Source organism: Physella acuta, unplaced genomic scaffold, assembly GCF_028476545.2.
Source record: "Physella acuta isolate Inbredline_101_S28 unplaced genomic scaffold, ASM2847654v3 ptg000485l, whole genome shotgun sequence".
Taxonomy (NCBI): Eukaryota; Metazoa; Mollusca; class Gastropoda; family Physidae; genus Physella; species Physella acuta.
This window is the reverse complement of record NW_026732004.1, coordinates 276,235-290,943: the sequence shown is the minus strand read 5'-3', so window position 1 is coordinate 290,943 and position 14,709 is coordinate 276,235. Positions and strand designations below refer to the sequence as shown.

Here is a 14,709-nt window from a genome sequence, read left to right as displayed (position 1 = left end):
TATTATGTAGGCTTTGCCTTAAAAGATCTAAAGGCTTTATTACATTTAAAGCCTTTTTAAAGACCTACATCTTATTCTTGTCTCAAGTATTCTAAAGCTCTAAGCTTAATAATAAGATAAGCCAATCATGACAGGAGTGATTTCAGTGTTTACTTAATATTGTAGAAATAGATAAGAATACATTGTGCTGATTATCTTGTTATATGTATGATTTTTTTTTCTTATGCTTACACACACATTTATCAATCAGTAATAATCAGAGAAGTCATACAAAAACAAAATTGTTCACATACATTTTATCTGGCTGCCTGTCAAAACAAACTCACAAAAAAAAATGAAAAAAGTTCAATTATATCACTTATTTAATGAAATTTTTGCGTATGTTGAAAGATATATGTACATAATACATAAGCCATTAAAAATTGGTGAATTGTGGAAAGTTTGAGTAATATATAAAACTGAGCTTCTAATCTTTCTCTCACAGTTAACATGAACTTACTAAAACAAATTTTATAAAAGGCAGTTTTTCCTGATGTCATACTAACCAAAATCACATTCCAGCATATCAACAGTGTTTTATTTTTTTACTTTTTCACTCATAATAATTTATGCAAAATAAATTTTTGCATCATTTATTCAAAGCAGTATTTATCCCATTCACAAAAATAAATAAGTCATGTTCATTTCTTTTGAAAATGCTTCTAACACACAAAACAGTTACCATAATAATTCTTTCAGAACACATTTGTAGTAAATGAACCACTACATGGACAGTCTCAAAATATTTATGTTAGGGATTTTTTCAACCGAGAGAATAAATTCAAAATATGAAACATTTAACACAAATCCACATGAACTTAGTATTATACCCGTCATTTTCACAATACAACAAACATGCATTCAGAATCTCATATTCAGGCAGAATACTTTAAAAATTAGAGTGGCCATCAGTATAGAGATGTGATCAGCGAATGAATATTTTTGTGTAATGAACCTGGTTTATGAACATTCTCTGCCTTTTAAGTTTCATGCTTAAGAACACTAAAAACTGTTGAACTCATGCAAGTTGTCATTACTGCAATTATGAAGCACCACAGGTGCAAAACATGCATAAATAAGAAGAAAAAAGTGTTTTAAATATATAGCCAAACATATCCACCAAAATCATTGTACTTGTAAGAAGGGTTTAAAGCTGATGTAATGTAAACTGAAATTTAACAATGTATTTAAGGTATGTTTTTATGAAAACAACACAAGCATGAAAATATAAAGCTTTTTAAAAAAGTAGACAAGTGATCAATTTCTTCTAACTAGATTTGCCAAAATGTGGTTTACCAATCACATACACATTTTTACTTATATATAAATATGTATATAAGATGACATCACATACACTTGTTTATGAACATCTTACAATAAGGATTTATTTATAAAATGTGGATTTAAGAAAAAAAAACATCTGGCAAATAATATATATATATTTTTTTTATAATACTTAAAAAATATTACTGTCCAAATTCAAAATAGATTCTTGCATCACATCCACTTCATCAACTTTCAAAAAATAAAACACTATTCTCTATGCTTATTCATTTTCTTCTGCAACTTTGAAAGTGAAAAAGCTTGGATTTGAAAATGTTGACACATTTCTCTGACCTGAAACAAATATTGCATCTTAGTAACTTATTACCAAAACTAATTAATTTTTGTGGTTAGTACTTGGGATATTTCATAATTCAATATAATGTATTTTGTTATCGATTGCAGAAAGTCAGCATATACATATACTATTTGATGTTTTGCTTTATATTATTGCTCAAAATGTCTTGTTAATCATAAAAAATAGGAATAAACTTACCACATAAATACCAAACATGCAATGTTTAATGGTTATGTAGATACAGTAGGCCCACAACAGATATATTTCAGTAGTTCCAAGATTGAGAAACCTGACCAAAGCGACAATTGTGATGAGAGGAACCAATGAAGTATTGATCAGTTCACACCTTGTGCTACTCATCTGCGCTATGATTAGATGACACTGAAAAAAATACAGGAAAATATCAAAACACGAGACATGAAAATAGTAGAATTCTACACTCATTTGCTACTAAAGCCTATCTCAAAACTTTTACCTAGTCAAGGGAGGTAACCCCCAACAACTTTTATTTGAAATTGTTTTAAAAATAAGTCTACCGTTTGTTTATTTATTAAAAAGCCACACAATGATACTAATGCGATAGAAACATGGTGGGAAAATAAGAAAGTAATGGTAGTTGCATTCGGTTGGGAGGAAAGTATGTCACATTAGTAGCAAATGAGTAGCAAGTGTGAATGTAGATTTACAATCTAACAAGAAATGTGATAAGATTTCATCACAACAGCTGGTGATTCACAAGATGTTTTAATTTCACTCAACAAAGCTACACTAGCTGTTGTATTGCACATGCCTTAACAGTATTGTAGGGTTAAATTTTGAAACTAGGGCAATAATAACCATGTCAATAAGATAAGCCTAATTTACTATCTCAGTTCTATCATTGCAATTCATTTCAACAAACAAGAAATGAAATAAAAACTTCTTATTTTTAAAATCTGCAACTATATCCAGAAATTAATGGTTTAGCAGTTCAACAATATTTTTATGCTATCTATGCTAACAACTCACAGCTATATGTGAGAATGCAGTGCCTGCTGTCCAATAGAAAAGTCTTGGTTGAAGCTCAATGATTTCACATGATGAAACGACAGCCCAGTAAATCATTAAAGTAAATAAAATGAATGTTGAAACCAATGGCCGCATCCCTTCAGAGAAAGATAACATCTTTCCAGATTTATCTTTATAAGCTCTAAAAAAAAAAGCGACGTAATGTTAAGAATGCACTGTGTAATGTTAAGAATGCACTGATATGTATATTTGTATGAAATATAAAAATATCAAAACTAGCAAGCTATAAGGGTGATTGCAAAATAAAATTGTTAGTACACAGCAAAAAAGCTGCTGATTTAGAATATACATTATAAGAAAAGTAACTTGTAAATGTTATAAAAAATCTTATTAGAAGATTTTAAAATTTATGCTTACCTATATATATTGTGAAATGTGAATGGGAAAGTAAGTATAAAGAAACCCACTGTAAAAAATTAAAAAACATCAAATTAGTTTTTTAAGGCAAATTTAATACAAGTTATTACAAAGAAAAAATTTGTAAAATTCATATATATTGAAAAAATCTTATGCTAAAGCTGACGTGGAACTGATCTTTCGGCTTTCGTTACTTTCAAATTTCTCTCATCCCTAAATACACGATTCAAACGTATATTAAAGTTAAAAATTTTAGTTTTAAATTAAATTACAAAATGTGAAGTAGAACACAACAGACAAGAACGGCAAGAACTTTTTTCTCTTCCCACATGGAATAAAAAATAAATAAAGAAGTCCTATGTTCATTTAAAATTCAAGTTGGATCTTCTACAGCTTCAGATGTAGACATTTTCAAAGTTAAATTATTAAGAAAATATTCACTTGTTTCAAAAAATGAACCCTGTTCAGGAATCTGCAGTTAAAATGGGCTACCTTCTATAATTCTATTGTTTTGACAGCAGTAGGGTAAATAACTACAACATTTATGACTTCCATTCAAACCATTACTTTAAAAATATAAAATGAATTGAGTGAGGACTACTTACAGTACAAACATATTTCGAATGTTTCAGCTGGTGACCAATTTACGAGTGGTAATCTAAATTTCCAGACATCATGTCCTCCAAAGAAAGTTATTAAATACACAATAACCATTGCCTGATGAATGAATAGAAATGATCAAATAATTAAATGCACAATCAATACAGTTAAAAGGGCCTGAATAAATACTAAATAAAAACAACTGTGCTTCTCAATCATTGACTATTACACCTGAAGCCCTACTAATATACTATAGGGTTTGAAGCAAATTAAATCACTCTCTCATGTAAAATATGCTAACACAATAAATCCTGCAATTAATAAATAGTGGTTGATGTTTTTTTAAACATTTTAATATATTACTAATAGGTTACTAAAAGCCAAAATAAAGGTTTCTGCATCTAGTTCTGGTATAATTAAAAAGGAACATACACCATACACATGTAAACTACTGAAAGCTTAACGTAATACTTACTATTTGGCCTATGTCGTATCCCCAAGGTAAAAACAGAACACCAGTGTTGTATTTTTCCCAATGGCTGATAACAAAGCATACCATAATTCCCACAACACACATGAAGACACGAAACACACTGACACCATGCTCTCCACGTCCAAATATGCAGAAGACAGCAACGGGTAAGAAAAGGGTTGCCCAGCTATCTAGACCATGGTCAAAAAGTTCACCCAATGGTGAAGATGACTTAGTTCTTCTAGCTTGCTTGCCGTCAATTCCATCTGTTCAGAAGGAAGAAAATTGTTGAGACTAACAGCAACACTACACTAATTTCACAGTTTTTCAAGCTAGTCTTAATGAAAGTAAAAGACTGACAATGAAATCTTGTAATCAGTCAGACAGTTGCCTGTGTTAGTAGCTATGTACTAACAGTTTAACGTAGCAAATTAGGATTAATTTTGACATTAGTAAAGTAATCTAAAGGTTAATAACTGACCATGAAGCATAATAATAACAGGAATGGATTGCATCACATTATGAAACATAGCTGCAAAAATAACAAAAAAAACAAAGTAGCTTGATAAAATGACACCAAACTGAGGGAAAACTATCTTACCAAGGGTATGAGCAAGAAAAGTGTTAACGGCTCCCATAAGCCACACCCAGTTTGGTATTGGGGGGTGCTCAGGGTGGTCTCTGCAAGCTGCATAGAAATGTGGGTCATAGTAGGTCATGACCACAAAACTGACAAGTAGGAGCATAAACCCAGAGAGTGTGAGCAGATTTGGTGCTATCCATAATGGTACAATCTGAAAAAGATAAAAATAATTGAGTTAGAACCTGCAATACTGCAATTATTTTAATAATAATATAGCTATTAAGACTAGATAGAATAAAACAAAGTTACTGTAGGCTTCCCAAATATTTTACCACATTTAATGTGAATAGTTAAACATTATGATCAGCTAATTTAACCTACAGTAGAAAAATTACCTTAACACATGTGTTCCAAAATGGATGACATAAATAGTTGCTAACAGGACTAGTATCGATTGCACTGTACTGAAAAAATATAAGAGCCTGTGATTATGGATATATCAGTAATGATAATCGTTATGGTATTTTTAAATAATAAACCAAATACTTCTAGAAATCAATTAACATAAAAGCTGTAAGAGGTTTGTTTATATTAGGCCTATGTTTCAAGTAATAACTTGATGACTAGTTTAAAAACAATGAAATATTAGATTAAGTAGTCCTAATGAAAGAGCAAATGTTTAGAGCTACACTAATTTATTCAGGTCGGCATGTAAACAATACTACTTATAATATTAATTGAAGTGACTACTCGGAAGAAGCTTCTTCCCCCAGCGCTAGTCTGACCGGCAGTTTAATAGCTGCGCAACGGGCTCAAATTATCGTTTTATGCTGCACAATGGGATCAAATTACCCTTTTAGCCTTATTCTTCTGACAAAACTATCTGTACAGTGTGGTCGAGCGGTTGCGCATCGGGCTGTTCGTTAGGGGTTCAAAGTATAGTTGTAGAATATCTAGTAAAGAGTTCTAGTCTATAAGTTAAGTGTAAAATATTTAAAAAAAAATATCTATTCTTAATTAAAGGGCTATTTAAATCTACTAATTAAGTATCTAATTAAGTATCCCTGGCCCATCAAGACAACACATAGGTGTAAACAATGAACACTCAGATGACAAAAAGCAGGTAGGCCTAATTGTAGCGCTATGTTTAATAGTAATCTTGTTCCGACAAGAATAAGCCTATATTAATTGATACAACAAGATCCATTTTGCTATATGATAATACTAGAAAGATACTTTAACATATTTTTGGGGCAGTTAGTCGAGAAAGTAGCACAAGATCAAGTGGGAGAATGGTTATACAAGTGTCTGTTAATGGAATCTTCTTTAAAAAAGGGGTGTTAGGTTATTGGTAGTTAAATACACACATGGCTTTCTAATGTCAAGAAGATTTTTAAAGAAGATTCTGTTATTGGACACCAGTATCTATAATCATCCAATCAAGTTAAATGGAAATATTGGTAAGCAGGCTAACTACCAATGAAATGTGTAACTTAAACTGTCTTATAGGCTTACTATCAACACTTTTGTGACTTAGATAAAAGTGATAAACATAGCTAATTCCAATTAAAAATGCAAGATACAGGCCTAGGGTAGGCTTTAATTTTTAAGTTGGTTGTTTTTTACAACACCAGGAAGTCAGAATTAATTATTTCTTAGGGTCTACTTTATTAGTTATGTTGTTGTTGCAATGCTAGGCCTGAAATTCCCACTAAGAAACTAAGACATGGTTTGGTGGAGAGAAGGTCATGGTTGGGAGCACATAGAGACCAATTAAAATATTAACTTATTAAGGCCTAGATCTAGAAATCCTGTTTTTAATTCATCTAGGCCTACCAAACGAATTAGAGAAGTAAGAGCTACCCAGCTATTACTACTAATGATGTAATATCAGTAGGCCTAATAGTAATGCTAAACAAATTAAAAGTTTATTTCAATGACTGTTCAGTGTGTAGCTGTGACACACTTACCAGCAGATAACTGCGCTTTATCGCAAGTCGACACACATTGTCTGTCACACACACACACCTACATTTTACAGACTTGTTATCTATTTAATTTACAATGGACGAGCTTAACGTATTGAAACTAAATATTCTATGTAAGAGACGTCTAATCGTAGTGAGTAATAGATCTATCTAGAAAAACATAATTATAAAGCATACTTTATAGTTGTCAAAGCCGGCTAAGACTTCTTTGGAAAGATATACAAACGCGGCCATACTTCATTGTTAGTTACAATGTTAAGAGATAGCTCAGAGTTCATTGGTTGTTAAATATCACTACAAAGATTATTGACCAATGAGACTTATGGTATGATTTCTATACCGGAAGTGGGGCGTGCAAGTAAACTCTAAAAGACGGAAATCATAAAATAATTATGGATTACCCAGATCATAGATCTAGAATCTAGATGAAGATAAAAAATGCATAAAGCCAAAACTACATTTGAAAAGAAATTTGCAAAACTAATTCACCATGTAGTATATTACACAATAATTACATGTCACTTGTTGACTTATTATCAAGGTTAAAAAATTTATAAAAGGCAATTGAGACACGATCAAAGTTTTTTTCCCCAGGCATCTATTCGAACGAGAAAAAAATACAGAATCTAGACCTACTTGAACCAGCCCCCCCCCCTCCCCCCACAAAATTTAAGTGAGCCACCGAAAGTTTAAAGTACCCCCGCCACCTGAGAAAAAAATGTCCGAAAGAAACACTGAGCACGGTCGAACTGATTTAAACCAGGGGACATCCATAATATCCATCATGCGTTTTTAAAAACGATTTTTACCCTCCCCCCCCCACTTTACTCACATCTTCACAAAAAGCCCGCCTCCCCTAAAAGAACATTACACCTCAGCCTACCTCCCTCACCCAAAAATTGCGGTTTTTAACAATCAACTGTGATTTCTGTCTGATATGGATATAGATAATACAGTATAGTTTGATATTGAAAATCTAATAAAATAAACTTAAAAAAGCACATTAAAGTCAACATGACTGGCGGAGATTAGCGGACGAACTAATCCTTTTTGCTTGTCCGACACAGTGTTTCTTTCAGACTTTTTTCTCCGGGGGGGGGGGGGGAAGGGAGCACTTGATATCTTCGAAGAGATTCCTGGAAGAAACACTGGTCCGACCCCCCCCCCCCCCCCCTTTTCCCGGAATCGGCCAAACAGCATGATGCAACAAGCATACAGCTGGACATAATACCACTTGTTGTGATTCTAGTCTTCGTAGGTTTGGCTGACAACAGTGGGTAAAAAAAAGCAGTATAGCTACCTTTTAGGACCTGGCGATCCACTAAGCAGATAAACAGTCCACCTGTTTCTGTGACCTCTGTGATATGGATTCGAGACAGGATTCGAACTCGAAACTTTCTGGTTAGAGGCCGTACTCTCTAACATCCGACACTGGGTAACCATCACCATTGTAATTTTATTTTTACTGAGCAAAGTTGCTCTGCCCCGTTACCCCATTGTCAAATTACTAAGGCAAGTTAAACAATCTGGAATAGATGATATGCTATTGCCTATATCTTATTAAAAATGGCTTATTATCTGCAGTATATATATATATATATATATATATATATATATATATATATATATATATATTTATATTTATATCTTGTGTCCTTGTGTCTTGTACTAGACGCCACCTATTACGCCACCATCTGTCTTGTGCTAGTCACCACCCATCACCAACTGCCGTGTGCTAGTCACCACCCATTCCGCGAGCACCTGCCTACTAATATGTCCATGTCACTTTCTTCACGACATATCTGTTCTAAAGAAGCACCCAGTTATTGGCGTATTTCGCCGTTGTAGAGGCTACTCATTTCAAATGGAATCGTGGTTTTGTTGGACATCTAAGTTTTTAAAACTAATTAAATCAAGCAATGCTTCACTTGACCTAATTATATTTGAGATTTCTTTCAGTTTATTTCCTTAATAGCATACTAGTTGTGAGGTTAATTGCCAGAGTGAGGTGGGGCGGGGTTCACTAGACACCCCCTCCCAATTTACCTGTACTGAATTCATCGCATACACCTAGATTGGTGTTTTAATATATTTGCTTCAACGTGTTTCTCTTTAGAGCTGTGGAGCATTGTCCTCGGAAAACATCCATTGCCCCCCCCCCCCCCAAACCCGGAAGAAATAGGAAAAAATATTAAATATTCACAGAAAATATATACTTTAACCACCGTACACCCCCGGATTTTTTCACCCCCCCCCTCAGAAGTTTTAAGTGCCCCTTCCCCGGAGCAAAAGAAAAAGTCTGAAAAATTAGCTTTAAATTGAGAAAAGCTAACATTAAACCAAACGCAGTCAATGTGTGATGGTATTAGGTTGTTTATTGACTTCAATGGTTGAAGGATGTGTGAGGGCAGTCGATGACACAGCTAGAAGGAAACAACCCTTTTCGTTTTTTCTTCAGTCTGCCGATCCTATAGTAGCCGTAGCTCATTCCACTCATGGAGTCCGCCAATCGCTGTTGAATTATTTGACCTTTCTCAAAACTCAATTGACCCGGAAGTGTTCCCATAAAATCAACAATCGCCTATAAATATAGTTTTAAAAAATTGTGTTTACAAATGTTAGTAAAATATAACAAGACGAACTTTACAAACTAAGCTTTATAGATGCAAATCATAATTTTCACACCATTATTTAAATAAAATACTGTATGACATGTTATACTAATTATATGTGAAAGTTCGGTGAAAAAAGTACTAAAATGTAATTTGATAGGTTTAAAAAAAACAAAGTTCAAGTTTTAACTCTGAATTTGAAATATCTTGTATTTTTAAGTAGTTGTATTAAATTCATCTTTTTACATGTCCTAAATTTACAGGGATTGAAGCAATCAAATATAAAAAAAAGACTAGTGCTGTAATCATTATTTGCTTTGCCATGAGCGAATACATCTTGTCAGCTTAATTCAATGGAAAGCATTATTTTGGTGTCTTACTACAAGTATCACACCAACACAAATTTTAATATTAATATAATTTTTAAATGTTAAAAAAAATAGTCAGTATTTTGACATCGTGATCAATAAATAACAAAATCAAAATAATGTTTAAAAAAATCAGATAGTTTACAATATTGAATCTCACCTGAACACGTTTATAACGGCCGCTGTGCTGCAGTTTTTTCGACCGATTCATCTTCTGGAGAAGTTTGCTCAGCTTAGATGAACGTCCAAGACCGGTTTCTGTTTGCGTTGAAGACTGCCCGACGTCTGCGTATCTAGACAACTGGCTGACCTCCATCTGTGGGCTTTCATCTGAGCTCTCGGAAAGCCCCTGCAGACTCTCGCTCAGGAGGCTTACAGTGTTCGGAGCCTGAACTATGCACGTTGGCGAAATGGAACACCTGCTAAAATGAGGCGGTTTGGTGGTTTTCGTTAAATAATTCATACTCGGAGCGTCATTTTTCATTTTACTTTTTCGTTGCATGTAGAGAGATTTATTTGGTAACGACGGCGGGGTTTTATCTGTGAGAAAGTTTTGCAGGCCGGGAGAGTTGACGGTTTCTATGTTTTTCCCAGGTCGAGTGTAAGCGTGTGAGGGGAATCTTCTATAGGCGGGGAGGGTGTTGTAGGATCGGTAACGGGCACGCACAGCCGTACGGAGCAGGGGTCCCTTGCTGTGAGGCTGACGCTGAACCCTAGGGCTGACGGAGTGAGCCATTTTTTTGAATTCCGGGCTCGTGAAGCCATCGACGTGGCTGGTCTCTGAAGACGAGTACCTATTCGACGAGGCCGCCCGACAGTCTTCAAGACATCTGTCCGAGTTCTCAAGATTTTCACCAGGTCTTGGCTGCACAGTTTCTACACAACCTCGATCACCACGGCTTTTTGTTTCGTCTTTTGTGGAAAAATCCTCAATGGAGAAAGATTCAGGGGAGCTTACTGCAATCGATTCTTCCTCCGCTAAACCCGCATGGTTACATAGCTTGGCGGAGAGCCCTAAACTTGCACTAGAATTCAAAGCTTCAACAGCCGAGTTGTCTTTCATTGTAGATGTCTGAGACAATTCTGTCGTTGAATGTTTCCCCACTTTATGTACATCATTGATAGACTGGGATTCAGGCACAACCATATCTTCCACGCCATCTTCCAACCATTTCTCCACCCAGCTAAGACTGTCCGTGGTCTCCCTATCAACCTGGTCAGCAGCAGGCTCTGATGATTTGGGTTTGAGCACGGGGCTAGTTTTTCCCCCGGGAAGTTGTTTATTTGATTTTCTTTGATTACATAGCGATATCTCTTCAGTTAAACCCACAAGTTCATTTCCCCCTGCTATTTCAAGCGAACTGACATGTTCACTTAAGCCCGCTTTATCAGGTAGACCCCTTTCCCCAATTATATCTGTCTTTTCAGGTAGACTAATTTGCTCATTTAAATCAGATTTGTCAGGTAAACTAATGTGTTCAGTTAAACCTGCATTTTCAGGTAAATTGATGTGTTCTGTAGTACCTATATTTTCAGTTAATTCCGTATTTTCAGGTGAAACCGCCTTATCAGGAATATTAATTTGATCAGCTAAATCTACCCTTGTAGGTAGGCAAATTTGTTCAATAAAATCTGATTTATGTTTATTTAAACTTCCATTTTCAGGAGAAATGATGACTCCCGTTAAACGTGCTTTTTCAGGACAACTGATGTTTTCCTTATTGGCTATATCAATTTGCTTAGTTAAATCAGCCTTTTCGGGAAAAATAATTTGCTTTTTTAAATCTGATTTTTCAGGTAAACGTACGCGTTCAGTAATACCCGTATTTTCAGGTGAATGGGTGTGTTTAATTAAACCTGTATTTTCAGGAAAAGTGTTGTTTAAACATGCCTTGTCAGGTACCCCCACTTCTCCAGGTAATTCTGTTTGCTCGGGTGTACATGCGACACGGAGCGCAGCTGCCTCTGTTTGGCAGGGCGTCTCCGGCCGCACACGTAAGCTTACCGACCCTGGGCGGCTTATTTGTCGAGCTAATGGTGGTTCATTTCCACCAATCAAAATTGATTCGTGGACGGAGATTTTGTGTGGCGTAAGCCCTCGTAGAGGCGTTGACCTTTCCAGCGTGTTTGAACAGGCTAACGTTACTTGAGTGCCTGCCAGGACAGAGTCAACCCGGCCTGATTTTTCCGGGAAAATAAATTCCTGTCTATCACTGCAATCAGATTCACTGCCTAAATTACACGGGGTCGGAATCTTATGACACTTATGGACGCGGGAGATTCTATCCTTTTTCCGATGATGAGATCTAGAGGGTAGTTTCACGGTAGCTGTATCTGAAATTGTTGCCGAATCCTCCTCCAAAGCTGGGCCCTCTATCATACTACTCTCTATGTTGGCTATTTTTCGATCAACAATATTTACATATTCGTGTTGTATAGTATTTGAATGTTTATTTTCTTTTGCTGTCTCCGGTGTTCGTACTTTACCTAACCTAGTGCCAGATCTATCAACAGAAGGGCTGACCAACGATTTATAGGCAGGCTCCTGGAGAGCATGGACAGGCACCTTGTCTTTATCAGCAATCTCTGGAATTGATTTTGACATAGATTCATCCACATCAGCAGCAACCTTTATATTATCTTTTCCTACTCTGTTCTTTCCCTTTAAAGACGCGCCACTTTCATTCTCCGCCTTTACCAAGTTTGGTGTCACCCTCCCCGTGTCCGATGTCACTTCCGGATCTACAACAGCTGGAGAACGACTTAACGCCGAAGAAGACGTTTCACCCCGATTGCCTTTTCCCGTGAAATCACGCCGAAACTGCGTCGACGAGATGATGAATTTGCTATCCCGCGTGACGCAGTTCGAGACACCTAACCACTGCCTGTACGGCCGCTCCTTCTTGCTGGGCGACAACATTCTTGCGCTGCGTTTTATTGCGCTTGAGTATCTGGAGCGGCTCCTCTTTCGCACCGCGGCGCTGGCGAAACTCGTCAGTCCCTTCCCGGTGCGGCTTTTAGAACGGTGCTGTTTCCGGATTTTGTAATCCTCAGACTTCCCAGCACTGCTCCCCATCTGTTTGTGCAACAGCTCCTGCAAACCTTGAATCGTCACGGATTTGCCGGGTTTGATTCGTGACGTGCTGGGCGCGGATGTTTCCGAAGAGGTCGAGGCCTCGAAAATTTGCTTGACCTTCTTCAGGTGGGCGTTTTTCTTACTTTCGGCACTTCCGGTCCCAAGTTCCTGCTTCGCCGTGTCATTTTCCGCCGTGCTCTCGTCTTTCGTCGACGATGAGTGATCCGAGGATGACGATGAACAGGGCGTGGATTGCTCGCGTGCCCTTCTGATGTCTGAGCTAAGTTTAAACGGGACTTTCCGGTATTCGGAAGCTGGTTTCATCGACAGGGGCGGCTTAGAAATAGAGATAGAGTCTTTTGAATTATTTTTGGAAATCTGATCATCATTAGGGGTAGTACACATCGATAACTCATGGCGTCTCGCGGTAGATTTCATTTTAGTAATCCTTTGTACCTCAAGACTTTACGTAAAGGTATGCCTCACAATTTGATAAGTATATATCTCGTTTATGTTTTACTATTTGTTGATACTTATGTAAGATCTGTAAGGCTGATTGAAAATAAAAACAAGCGATACATTTCTTGTAACATTAAATTTAAGGTCAGATGTTGATTTCAGGAGCTGAAGAGTTACAAAATATTCATCCTGTTGCTAGGAGACTCGCCTAGACAACATACACTTAGCTATTCTTGTTATGGTTTTAATGGAGTGGCAGAGCTATGATGACAACTTCCGGCTACAAGATTAATCTAACTCGTGTTCAGGAGTTATGAGACTTCAGTGGACTGACTAGAAGAAAATGACCTGGAATTTAAAAACGTGATTCAGTTTTGAAAAAAACAAAATCTCTAGGCATTGCATTCAAACAAAAACACCGACAGCGAATAGAACGACAATCTTTGATGGCAGATGTGGGAACCTTCTAGACTCTGCTAACCAGCTCGGCACAGCCTCATCAATATACAAACATTAGGTCTCCTAATTTTTAATCAGCCTAGCTTTGAGAAATAGCAGGGAATTGACAAGAGTAAGACAAAAGAAACAGAGCTGTGACTTAGAGCGGGGTTCCTGTTTGGGAATAAGATAAAGTTACTATTAGGGTTAGCGTATGACTTAGTTTAAACACGAACATGCATATTGTATGTAGGTATGACTGGCGCATAAAGTACAAAAGGAGCGAAATAAGCACGACTGATTTGAGTTATTATGTAAGTACTACTGGGATCCGATCCCTAGAGCCTGGCCCTTGTGTCATCCACGCAACCAGGGTAGTGCAATCTTTTATTAACAGCCAATTTAAGAACTTAACTCTAATGTATCGTAACATAAGCTTTTCGAGTAGTGGAGTCATTTGCTAACTACGTTGTTGTTTAGGGAGGGATTGGGTCTAAATTAAAATTCTACTAAACATCAAGATATTGACCTAATTAAAACATATCTCCCCCCCCCACACTCCGCCTTACCAGAGCTAGATTGGTAATGTCACTCATTTTCCACCCCCCCCCTCTGCGGGAAATTGAATGTGCGCACCCGGAATTTTCAAGGCGCCCCCCTCCCCTTTAAAACAATATCTGAAAGAAACCCTGCTTGATGCAGCCCAGTCAGCTTGCCCTAAGCCTAAGCCCTAACCCACCTGACTGAAAGAAACTGTTGCTACACGGCTTGGTTAGCCAACCACTTCGGTTCGTCGATAGCACACAGTACCCACCATATAACTCATCTCGTGTTTATAGTGTTTATGTTAATTAACACAATCTCTTCATTAAATCTATTTTTTTCTCACGTGATGTTTACCTCCAAACAAAATCCACTTGAAAAGGATATTGGTCTAGTACCGGCGCGACTGTAATCACAGTACCAATTGGTGCGAACCAATCTGTGAACGGGTATTCCCGAATATCTCAACGCTGTGCTTGTAAAGT

At 36.6% G+C, this 14,709-nt stretch overlaps 2 protein-coding genes across 3 annotated transcripts; both read right to left on the bottom strand.

The window, feature by feature from the left end:
- Positions 1-344: 344 nt before the first annotated feature.
- LOC131944201 (ethanolaminephosphotransferase 1) lies at positions 345-7,017 on the bottom strand. Its single transcript, XM_059304734.1, has 9 exons — positions 6,906-7,017; positions 5,136-5,204; positions 4,759-4,951; positions 4,161-4,423; positions 3,691-3,802; positions 3,086-3,134; positions 2,669-2,849; positions 1,859-2,041; positions 345-1,656 (listed from the first exon to the last, which is right to left on the bottom strand). Exons 1-9 carry the CDS (start codon positions 6,960-6,962, stop codon positions 1,573-1,575), a joined length of 1,191 nt encoding a protein of 396 aa, XP_059160717.1. The 5' UTR covers positions 6,963-7,017; the 3' UTR covers positions 345-1,572.
- A 2,066-nt stretch (positions 7,018-9,083) lies between these two features.
- On the bottom strand, positions 9,084-14,640 carry LOC131944197 (uncharacterized). Of its 2 annotated transcripts, none has more exons than XM_059304729.1 (3): positions 14,582-14,640; positions 9,869-13,591; positions 9,084-9,309 (listed from the first exon to the last, which is right to left on the bottom strand). In XM_059304729.1, exons 2-3 carry the CDS (start codon positions 13,220-13,222, stop codon positions 9,112-9,114), a joined length of 3,552 nt encoding a protein of 1,183 aa, XP_059160712.1. In that variant the 5' UTR covers positions 13,223-13,591; positions 14,582-14,640; the 3' UTR covers positions 9,084-9,111. The 2 variants fall into 2 exon arrangements, with proteins under 2 accessions (XP_059160712.1, XP_059160711.1); XM_059304728.1 differs by having other exon boundaries at positions 14,496-14,595.
- Positions 14,641-14,709: the final 69 nt, after the last annotated feature.

Excerpts from the sequence above, each read along its gene's own strand:
- LOC131944197 (XM_059304729.1), bottom strand. The coding sequence starts at position 13,222 with ATGAAATCTACCGCGAGACGCCATGAGTTATCGATGTGTACTACCCCT. Across the intron at positions 9,310-9,868 it reads GCCGTTATAAACGTGTTCAG|GCGATTGTTGATTTTATGGG; the intron begins GTGAGATTCAAT and ends CTATATTTATAG.
- LOC131944201 (XM_059304734.1), bottom strand. The coding sequence starts at position 6,962 with ATGGCCGCGTTTGTATATCTTTCCAAAGAAGTCTTAGCCGGCTTTGAC. Across the intron at positions 4,424-4,758 it reads TTTTCTTGCTCATACCCTTG|ATGGAATTGACGGCAAGCAA; the intron begins GTAAGATAGTTT and ends CCTTCTGAACAG. Across the intron at positions 2,042-2,668 it reads CTGCATTCTCACATATAGCT|TGTCATCTAATCATAGCGCA; the intron begins GTGAGTTGTTAG and ends TATTTTTTTCAG.